This window comes from Gallus gallus, chromosome 1, assembly GCF_016699485.2.
Source record: "Gallus gallus isolate bGalGal1 chromosome 1, bGalGal1.mat.broiler.GRCg7b, whole genome shotgun sequence".
In the NCBI taxonomy this organism is placed as follows: Eukaryota; Metazoa; Chordata; class Aves; order Galliformes; family Phasianidae; genus Gallus; species Gallus gallus.
The window spans coordinates 1,731,856-1,743,484 of NC_052532.1; the positions used below are offsets into that span (position 1 = coordinate 1,731,856).

Here is an 11,629-nt window from a genome sequence, read left to right on the forward strand (position 1 = left end):
GAATGCTGAGTTCTTAGATGGTTTATGAGCTTTCCTTGATCTTGGAGTTGAACCCGATGATCCTTATGATTCCCTTCCAATTCAGGATATTCTATGATTCTTTGATTTTCTACCTCTACCTTCCTGTGGGAAGTCAAGGTATCTCCCAGAAGACTCTCACTGAGGGAGGTGTTCAAGAAAAGGGTAGATGAGGCACTGAGGGATATGGTTTAGTGGGCATGGTGGGGATGGATTGATGGTTGGATTAAATGATCTTAGCGGTCTTTTCCAACTTTAATGATTCTATTAGGGTCAGTGAAGTGAATCAATGCTGAATTGGGGCAGTTTCGCAATATTAACAATAACATCCTAGTGAACAATAAGGAATCTGGCTCAGGTCTTCATTTGTTTCAAACCAAAAGCTTGCAACACTGGCAGTTGGGCCAGCCATTAAGATGGCTGAGCTGTTAGGATACTCTGCAGAACTAGATAAAGTCACATCATTGGCAGGGGAAAAGACACAATCTCTCGTCAAAGAATGTGCACGTGCTCTTGTGGGATGAGACGGTTTCAGCTTTACAGCCAGGAGAATGCAGGAAGTTGGTTACTTGGAGTCCTGCAGAACAAATTGAAAATAAAACTGCCTGTGAGCTGATGCTAATGTTGGACAACATTCAAGGGCACGAGGCGAACTGATGGCAGGGAAATGCATTGAGGGTTGTTGAGTATGTGGAAGCCACACGTGGTTCAGAAAGTCCCTGAGCTGAATTAAAATCAGTAGGGAGACTACAGGGGATGTTATATGCATTTTCCATGCCCTCTGCACATCTCTAAGCACCTGCTCGTGGGTATGGCTAGGAGCAGGGCACTGAGAGGCAGACCTTTGCCTCTCTGAAACTCATTAAAGGTAAGAAGTCCATCTTTCTCCAATTTACTTTAGAAGAAAGCTTTTCCTTAAAGCATTTGCCTTGTTATTTTTAATGCAATTAAAGGAAGAAAGAAGAAATATCCCTTTGCAACTAGAGAATAAACAAGAATATATCCTTGCTGCAGCCCAACTCCACCACAAAGAAGCCCCTGCCCCACAGCTGGTTGCTATCTGCTTTAGGGAATGCAGAAGAGAAGCACAGCTGTGCAGACACACATAGAGGGTGCTTTCTCCACCCTGGGTTATGGGAATAGCTCTGAGGCAGAGCTGGTTGGGGGAATTCTGCTGGAAGCGTGCACTGCTGAAATATGCAGTTCCACTCCAATTGAGCTGTCTCACAGAACGGGGATGGGTCTGCCAGGGTTTTATTTGGAAAGAAAAATGAGGGGATGGGGAGGGGAGAACCTGGAACGTCAAAACAACCCATCGTGATAGCTTAGAAATGAAGGTTTTCAGTTTTAACCACTTTTTACTGTCCATTTTTGCATTACAATGGAGAATGCTGAGATTTCCTACTGATACTGAATGCTTTTCTTGACAGTTTGTTTTTGTAGTAAGAGTTATTCCTTTTTTAAAGGTATACCTGAAGGGATCCCCTTGCATCCAATTTGCTCCATTTGTCTTGCTTTGCAAGGATGTGTTTGCAGATGGTGTTGGCCAGAGCTAAATCATGCGTTGATGGGAGGGGTAGGATACCATGTAAGCAAAAGAAGTGGAGTTGCATCCCTCAAGCAGAAAAGCAGGGAAGCAGCAGTATAAAACCAAACAGTGCGTGAACAGAGGCACATGCAGTCAAATGCTAGAGATATCCAGGCTAATGCTTGGATAAATCATCTCTGCTTATCAGTAACAGATGCCTGAGCTGAGGTTGGGGCCTCACTGCGTGATAGATAAAGGACAACCACTATCAGGAGCGGCACTTCAGCTTCAGCCCTGGCAAACCTAAAATAGGGTAACTGTGGCTTGAGGCCTTTTTTAAAGCCTGGAGAGAGAAGCACGGTGTCCAGAGGGCTAGGTGGCCCAGCAGTAAATGGGAGCCATTTGGGAGGCTCTTCATTTGCTCACCAGACATGGTGTTGAAGACCGTGTAATAAAATTTGCATGGCCACCAAAGCTCCTCAAGGTCTCAACTGTCTCGTGAGATGTGCCAGCAAGCCACCAGCTGAGCTTTGTGAACTACTGGTGTAAGATGAGTTCCTTCCCTATTGGAAGCTTGGTAATGGGTATACTGGAATTCGGTGGTCATGGTTTTATTGTGTTTTTGTCTCTGGATGACAATCCAGAAAGACAGAGAGCTGCTGGAGAATGGGATCTGGCAGTTCAGGCTAATGGAAAGGATGGAGATCTTTGGGACTATTGTTCTGAATATTTTCGGCCAGCCCTAAATTCACTTGAAAAGACAACAGCCGCCTTCAGAGGGATGAGGGTGTGGAAAGTTGGCAGCTTTCGCTCCCCTGCAAAAGGCATAATGAGAGCCAGTGATTGAAAGCTGATGCTAGGCAAGTGCACGTGTAGAATGGAGCAAACTGAAGTAGGTGAACAATTAAAGACAGGAGCAAATTACTCCTAAAATGGTGGATATTGGAGCTAAATAAATCTCTCTCTTTTTTTTTTTTTTTTTTTTTTTTCAGTTTAGCTAATTAACCAGAAAACACACACACGCAAACCCCACATTTGGCTCATCCTTAAGCATAATGAGGACTTTTTTTACCCTTCCTGATGATTCAAGTGCTTGTCCAGAGTGTGGTCACGGTTCTTTCTTCCTCCTGAAGACTCTGCCTCTTTTGGGACACCACTTGCATCCTCATGGGTAAAGATTTGCTCCGTAGAGGCAAACAGCAGCTGGTGCCGGACTGTGTGGTGGGGACAGCAATAGGAGGACCAGGAGGCAATATTTAGGAGTAGGAAAAAGGAGGCAGCAGCTGTGAAGTCTGGCTATAAAAAGGCTGAGGGCTGCTGCAGTGGGTCCACAGGGGGGTTGGCCTCTGTCCTTCTCATTGATGCTGTTCTAAATATGTCCCGGAGCTGAGATTGCAGGCAGGTTGTCACCACCAGACTATAGTACTACTCTCCTTTACTTTCCATTTCCTTAGAAAGATGGACTTCAGCCACCCAAAAATGTGGACTTGGAGTCACGAGCGGTTTTGGGTTGACCCAACATCTTCCAGCGAATGAATACTTCATGCTCTGAACTGCTGGAGCTCCTCATTTTCTCGTTTCTTCTTGAGCAATAGATAGCTCTTGGAAAAAGAAGATCCTGTCTGACTGGCATGCTTGGTGCTCACATTTTGGGAGCTGCTCACAAACAAATAGCTTTTCTGTCCTCAGAGGCCACTTCTACTCCCAGCAGAAGTTTGGAGACCACAATGCTGACAAATGTGTTTGCATGATGCTGTATCTAACAAAAGAACCCAGCCTGACCCAATTAGGTTTGAATTCTCCCACTTCCAAAACAGGCACAACCGTGCACCCAACCTGCTTAACTCGATTTCTCTAAGCCTTTGGCATAGCCCTGAGCAAGAATAGGGTAAAACTCCCATCTACCCTCAGAGACAGAGGCTGGGCTCAACACACCAGTGCTGAGCAGAACTGTTCCATCCATGCCTCCCAAAACTCATCTCTTTGCCCATCAAAACTGCAGCCTTGTGCTCATTTTTTTGGAAGAGTGGGAGGATAAATATCCTACACTTTAGACTCCGCTGAGCCCATATATGATGTTGATATTAGAAAGTTACCTTATTGCTGATGATGTACTAGCCTGATCTAGTATTAGATATGAAGTTTAGTGGCCCTGCATGCAGCAGGGGGGTTGGAGCTTGATGATCCTTGAGGTCCCTTCCAACCCAAGCCATTCTAAGATTCCATGATTCTATGATTCTATGTTCCTATAATCATCAGATGCATGTAGATCCATAGTGAAAGGGTATATTTTACTTCCTACAAATACCTTGCACTCATCTTGGGGATTTGGGGATTCAGGTTGCATGGGAACTTGTGCAGGTGAATTCTGAATATATTCAAGGAAGAAAATTCCTCCATCTTTAGGTCCCTGTTCCAGTGCCTGACCACCTTCAGGATACAAGGAAAGGATTCTGTGTTTTTCAGGAATGAATGAGCTGCTCTCTAACCCTTTCTTGATATATCCTGTCCTCCAAACCTGACCAGCTTGATTTTGCTGCAGTATACCAATGGAAACATTGGAAAGCATCTCACAAAACAGGGGGAGACTCCCTGCCCTTGGCTGCATTTATGTCTCTTGCTGTCTGGGACATGATTACCCCCGCTGGCCCCGAGAGCTGCCAACTTATTGCAACAATGGCTCAACCAAAGCAGGTTCAGGAACCTTTTAATGGCAGAATGAAGAGGTAAATAAAGATGTTCCTATGCATGTGCAGGACACAGCCAAGGGCAAAACGAACACTTTGTGGCTAGCAGATGGGGCAAATGGGGGATCTGAGCCTGCACCTTAGTGCCATGGAGGTACAAAAATCAGTGGATTCCCATGGAGGTCAGTGGAGATATGGAACAAAGATCAAAATGGCAGGACTGGGTCTAAAACCAGACAGGATACAACATATCACCAACACTGCTCTGAATAATGGCAAGGGGAAGATAGATTCTCCTGGAAAAAGTAAATTATATGGGGGCACTCAAACTTCCCCAGTTTTCTTCTTTCTAGCCAGACTTTGGCATCCATCACCCAGCCCTGTGATGCCTTTGGGTTCCAAATCTCCAGCACTGTTGGGCTCTGGATCTCTGTTACCCAGCTCTGTGATGCCTTTGGGGTCTGGAACTCTGGCACCACTGGGCTCTGGCTCTTTTACACCCAGCTCAGTGTTGCCTTTGGGGTCTGGATCTCCATCACCCGAAACTGAGGTTGGAAATAGCTGATCCTTAAGGTCCCTTCCAGCCCAACCATTCTATGATACTATAATTTTTCTTTTTTAGTTTTATTTTTTGCAGTTGAGGCAATTTGGAAAACAAAAACAACTCACGCTGCACTGTGCCCAAGGCAGTTTAATCACAGAAATCACACCATCCAGACGCTAACAGATCATTTATCCTTTGCTCTTTCTGGGAATGCACAGGAAAAGGATCTCTGCTCCTTTAAGCTAGCAGAAAGCTTCTTTATATTCAGGTGGAGTCAAGCCTTCCTGGGCTATAAAGTTGCAGGGAGAGGCAGGGGTAGCAGCTGTTTTGCTTAGATCTTAGCAAGTCTCCAGTCTCATCATGGTAAGAGCATGCCTTACATTTGTATTAGCCTAAACTTAAAATACCGACTGTTTGTTTTCCAAGCATGCCGAGCTGAACAGCTTGCTTGCTCTTTTCTCTCGCCTTTCTCTCGTGGATGTTAATTCCAAGCAGCTTTGTTTAATTGCCAATTACCTTCTGGTTTATTGATTCCGTGTTTGCTCCTTATAAGGGAAAAGTGAGGGATGTGCAGAGCAGCTCTTTCAGTGGCCTCTTGCTGCTTTTTTTTTTTTTTTTTTTTTTGCTCTGAGTTTGCAGCTCCTGAGATGGGGTCTGTAGGGTTTTGCCTGGCTCTTTAATGCAAGTTGGGTTTTACCTTTTTTTGAGGTGTGTGTGGGGGAACCAGCATATCTTGAGACACAACTATACGATATGCTGAAATTGAAAGTTTGACACCACTGGCCCCGTTCCCAAGCTGAACACTTTATCTCTCACACTGCCATAGGGAACTTGTACGACTTGCAGAGACCTTTAGGGTTTTTTCCTTAGGAGAGAGCTGCCATGTTGCCTTTGTCTTCTAGAAACCTTCTGATCAGATATTAAATGAATGAAATTCCCCCCTCCCCCTTCTATTTTTTTTTTCTTTTCTCTGTCTGAATCTTTGCTCTTAGGAGTTTGCAGCTGTAAAACTGAAGTGGACTGATCTGGTTACTTAAAAAACCTGCGACTCCAAACAGCACTGGCTGAAACTTTCAGTGAGGAGTAACGCAACTGTCACTTTGTGAATGCAAAAGGGCAACTTGTTGGAAAATCTGATGGTGTTCCTTTGCATGTTGCAAGTAGAAAACTTCAAAGTAGCACCCAGCGAGGCAGCTTTAGAACTTTTCCTTTTATCTGCTGAATTTTAGGAGTCTGTCCTGGTTGCAAAACAGTTAAAGATTTATGTGGGATTTCCAAAGGGAAAATCAGCTGGACAACAATGGGTTGCTTATAGCCAGAGTCTGTAAAATGCAATTTATCTGGATGCAAAAGTTGGAAGTCTGGGATCTTGAAAAAACTTTCCAGCATACGGGAGTGGGGATTAAAAAAACCCAAACCTGCAGAATATGAGATGTCTTTTTTTTTCCCTCCAATAGGCTTTCTTTCTTTCTTTTTTTCCTCTCTCTCCATTCCCTATGCGGAAAATATATAATATGCCCCTTGAAGCAGGTGTTGGGACTGCAAGCTGGGAAAGGACAGAGAGCAGAGCAGCTGTCCCAGCGGGTCCTGGTGACCCTTGCAAAGTGTGGCGAGGAGCTATTGCAACCATCTTGCTGGGAGGGATGGGCAAATGGCAGCCAGCATTTCCCAAATAGTGCAAATATCAACTGAGAGAGGGAGGGCTTAAAGACAGCCCCCACACCCAGCCCAGACCTGGATTAGATTGTTCTCCCAGCTGTGGGCAAAGGGTTTGGTGTCTATCTGCAAAGAGCATTCCACCAGTTGGTGTCCAACCTTATGGCAGTTGACCTGGACATGTGGTGGCCATCAGTCTTGCTTGAGTGCTGAGAAATCTCTTGGCACATCCACGGAGACAAAGAGAGGAGAAGTTGTGTTGCATCTGTCTCCTGATGACTGTTGCAATGCCATGAGCAATGGGTCCCCAGGGCTGTCTAGCATTAGGGTAGTGCCTTTGAGGGCAGTCATGTCTGTGGGTGTGCATACACAAGGTGTCCTCTCCATCAGCACCAGGAAAAACTGTACTGTTGGCTGTTCCTGGGTGGCCTCTCCAGCTCCCTTCAATGGGAACCCATCAACACCAGGAATGATGGCACTGTTGGCCATTCCTGGGTGGGCTAACCATCTCCCTTCAATGGATATCCCTGTGCTATGGGTGGCTGCAACTGGGAGCTGAGATGTGAGCTGTTGTTCCTGCTGCAGCACTTTGATCTCAGGGTGGTGGAAGCAGCAAAGATGCCAATTACTGAGGGAAGCACACAACCATCAAAAGTCTCCTGAAGATGTCAATGCCTCCACCACCCTGGAGGTTGTGTGGATGCTCCTGGAGAGTGAACTGGTTACATCAGGACTCTAAGCCTCTCTCCAGGTGCTGGCTTGCCCTTGTTCTTGCCCTGGGTGACTGCTGGTTTCCTCTGGCTTCATTTCCTGGTGTGACTCCATGCTTGGCTTCTCCCTGCTTGGTGAAGAGCTCTTTAGCTCAGGTAGCCTGGAGCTGTTGTCCTTGGGTCCCCATTGCCCTGGAACCCAGTGGATCCACTGCTCTGCAATGAAACCAGTTGAGCACTGAACAAGATGGAGCCAGCAGTACTCAGCTGCTTCTTGCCTTGGCATGAAGCCCATCACCTCCTTCCTTTCTTCTCCCTTGGGCTGGGAGAGTCCTTCCTAGAGATGCTACGTGTCCAACAGCCCTACAGAACAGTCTGATCCTTGCTCCAAGTCGTGGCAGTGGGCGGAAGCCACCTGTTTCCGTCATCATCTGCGACAGCAAATGGCTCAAACAAGAACCACAGGGGCTAATGCTAGGCCACAGGATGTCTTAAAAATCACCTTAACAAGCCATTTCCCCTTGCAGAGGGAGTGCATTTCCATCCACATCGGGCAGGCTGGCGTGCAGATGGGCAATGCCTGTTGGGAGCTGTATTGCCTTGAGCATGGGATCCAGGCAGATGGGACCATTCCTGGCTCCAAGCTGGTGAAACCTGTGGAGCCACAGTCTGAGCAAGTGGATTCTTCTTTTGAGACCTTCTTCTGTGAGACAGCGTCTGGGAAGCATGTGCCTCGGGCAGTGTTCATAGACTTGGAGCCCACTGTCATTGGTAATAATGGGTCAAGTGGGCATTGTGGCACCATAGAATGTGAATCCTGGGCAGGGATTGCATTTCCAAATAGACCTGAAAATAACAAACCCGTTACTCCTCATATGCTGACTTGTCTTCACCTGGAACAGGTTGCCCAGAGATCCGATTGGTGCCTTGTCCCTTAGACATTCAAGATCAGGCTGGTGCAGGCTCTGAGCAACCTGATCTAACTGTATATGTCCCTGTTCATTGCAGGGGAGTTGGATTAGATGGCCTTTAATGGTCTCCTCCAACCCCAACAATTCTATGATTCTATAAATTTCTCTTTTTAAGAGACCTGCATCTTAATTCTCAGCAGATGTAGAGAGGTGTGGGTTTATCAACCTCAGTAGCTGTGGGCTGAATTGCACTACCCTATGACTTATTTCGCACATCTGGTTTTAAGACTACCTCTGAAGCTTCTTTGAGTAGATGGGTGTTCTAAATTTCATGCTTCTGTATATTTTGCTACAGCAGTATTTCTGCTTCCCCTTCATCCCCAGCTCTGTTAGTGATCTCAGAGGTTCTGATTCAATTTGGCATTTTGGTTTAATTCAGAATACCTTCCTAGACAAATTCTTACTCCTCTAGAACCTGGTGAAAATGAGCTGGTGAAAACTGCATCCACTTTAGATTGCACATCCAACCTGCCTCTGCCTTCTAGGCTTCTCCTGTGGGTGAATGTGTCTGCTTCTATCTTAACATCTAAGATGTGACTCATTATTTTATTTAATGGAAGGAATGTAGACTTTGTTTTGGTTCCACTTAATTTTAGGCACCCAATCAAGGCACTAAATTGGGAACCAAGTTAGTGGGCCAATAGAATATGAAATGTATCCAGCATTTTGACTGAGTGGGTCTAAATAACCTCTGGGGGGGGGGGGGGGTCTCACATCTCATTGACTGAATGAAGCCTGGAGAAACTACTCCTAATGCCTGTCTCCATTAGATGCCTGAAGCTGGGAGGGATGGATCTAGCATGAATGTGTTTTGCTGTACCACACCAATGTCCAGAACCTGTAACTGTGCTGCTCTCCATGACTGCTTCTCCCTGTAGATGAGATCCGAACTGGCACCTACCATGGACTCTTTCACCCGGAGCAGCTCATTAGTGGCAAGGAGGATGCTGCCAACAACTATGCCCGTGGCCACTACACCATTGGGAAGGAGATTATAGACACTGTCCTCAGTAGAATTCGCAAAATGGTAAGAGGAAAAGAGCCTTTCTCTTAAGACAGCACACCATGGTCAATGCCATTTAGACTTTGGACTAATAGACTTAGGTAAAGGGTTTTTTTTTCTTCTGAGCTCAAGTGTTGCTGATGGATTAGGTTACCTTAATGGTCTTTCCAAACTTAATGATTCTATGGTCTTGTGAATGAGACTCAGTAAAGTGAGGGGCCATCTGATCATGTAAGTCTATGCTTAACACTGCACATTCAACGTGTGTTGGGGGCTGGAATGAGAAAACATTAGGTGTAAGAGAGAAAAGAGAAGGACTTCTGACCAGAGGGATTGTATGACTGCAGAGATTAATTCTAAATGGACAATTGGTAGCTGGGCTGGGAAGACCAAACTCTGTGTTTGATAAGAGTGAGGCAAGTTTGTAACACTGCACTTGGATGCCAGCTGCTGAAATGTTTTTAAGATCTCTTTTAGGGGTCCAGGACCACAGGATATCTTCTTTCTCCTCTCAGATGCTTAGGTGTACATTGAGCGGATAACTGAGAAACTTGGACAGAGTTACCATTTGACAATGTGGATATTCTGCATCTACTTAAAGATGTAGGGCAGGGTGTAGTAGGGTGAAAAAAATGAGTGAATTCACTCTAGGGATTGAAAGTGCTCTAGATGGAGCTTGATTTTCATAGAATCATTAAAGTTGGAAAAGACTACTGAGATCCTCTAGTCCAATCATTGACCCATCACAACCACGCCCAACAAACCATGACCCTTAATGTGATATCTACCCAATTCCTGAAAACTAATAAGTGTGGTGACTCCACCACTTCCCTGGGCAACCTGTTCCCCTTCCTGACCACTCTTACCAGAAAGAAATTTTTCCTGATGTCCAACAAGAACCTCCCCTGGCACAGCTTAAGGCCATTTCCTACATTTACTATTGTTTAGCTACTTATCTTCTAGTGAGAAGGTGCTCCAAGCAGACTTTATTGCTGTGTTATTTGGAATAATACTTAAGAGAGAGGTAAATATGCATTGTTCCACTGTAGGCTGACCAGTGCAGTGGCCTCCAGGGGTTCCTGGTCTTCCACAGCTTTGGGGGAGGCACAGGCTCGGGGTTCACCTCCCTCCTCATGGAGCGGCTCTCTGTAGAGTACAGCAAGAAGTCCAAGCTGGAGTTCTCCGTCTACCCAGCACCACAGGTATCCACAGCAGTAGTGGAGCCCTACAACTCCATCCTCACCACTCACACCACCCTGGAGCACTCGGACTGCTCCTTCATGGTGGACAACGAGGCCATCTATGACATCTGCAACCGCAACCTGGACATCGAGCGGCCCACATACACCAACCTCAACAGGCTCATTGGGCAGATTGTCTCCTCTGTTACTGCCTCTTTGAGATTTAACGGTGCCTTGAACGTTGACCTGATTGAATTCCAGACCAACCTGGTGCCCTACCCACGGATACACTTCCCCCTCACCACCTATGCACCCATCATCTCGGCAGAGAAAGCCTACCACGAGCAGCTGTCAGTGCCAGAGATCACCAATGCTTGCTTTGAGTTCTCCAACCAGATGGTGAAATGTGACCCACGGCGTGGCAAGTACATGGCGTGCTGCCTGCTGTACCGGGGTGATGTGGTGCCCAAGGATGTGAACGCAGCCATTGCGGCCATCAAAACCCGCCGCTCTATCCAGTTTGTGGACTGGTGCCCCACGGGCTTCAAGGTGGGCATCAACTATCAGCCCCCAACGGTGGTGCCTGGGGGGGACCTGGCCAAGGTGCAGCGGGCTGTGTGCATGCTGAGCAACACCACGGCCATCGCCGAGGCCTGGGCACGCCTGGACCACAAGTTTGACCTGATGTACGCCAAGCGAGCCTTTGTGCACTGGTATGTGGGTGAAGGCATGGAGGAGGGGGAGTTCTCGGAGGCCAGGGAGGACCTGGCTGCCCTGGAGAAGGATTATGAGGAGGTTGGAAGGGACTCAGCAGATGGAGAAGAAGATGAGGTTGATGAGGATGAGTACTAACAAACTTCTGTCTGTTCTTCTTGAAGTCAAACCTCAGATGAAATACAAACTCTGTCATCAGGCTAAACTGGTCTTGAGTGCCTGGAGGTGCCAAAGCATTGTCCTGAACCTCAGTGCTACTGTTTGACATATTATACCTTTTTTGCTTGTGTAGTCTATGTGCTCATAGTGCACTTCTGTAGCATGGGTGTCTTGAGCTTTATCACACTGCTGTTTATCAATGAGTGAAGCTGAATAGGTGCCTGGCTCAGTGTTGGGGATGCATCCTGCCTGGGCAGAGGACCCTGCTTGCTAGCCCAGGGAAATGTTGCAAGCTGCCTGCTTTGGTTGACATGGCAAACTCTTGCTCTGGCTTTTACTGCAAAAGCACCTTTTAATTAAAATGTACCAGTACACTTCTATGCAACTGTCCTTTGTATTTGAATAAAGACTTTCTATTGCTCTGAGTTTTCTGCATTTAATGGTGACTTTGTATGGAG

The 11,629-nt window shown here is 46.5% G+C and overlaps 1 protein-coding gene across 1 annotated transcript; it reads left to right on the forward strand.

The window, feature by feature from the left end:
* Positions 1-5,089: 5,089 nt before the first annotated feature.
* On the forward strand, positions 5,090-11,596 carry TUBAL3 (tubulin alpha like 3). Its single transcript, NM_001277351.2, has 4 exons — positions 5,090-5,140; positions 7,671-7,914; positions 8,993-9,141; positions 10,167-11,596. The coding sequence occupies exons 1-4, from the start codon at positions 5,138-5,140 to the stop codon at positions 11,148-11,150; spliced, it is 1,380 nt and encodes a 459-aa protein (NP_001264280.1). The 5' UTR covers positions 5,090-5,137; the 3' UTR covers positions 11,151-11,596.
* Positions 11,597-11,629: the final 33 nt, after the last annotated feature.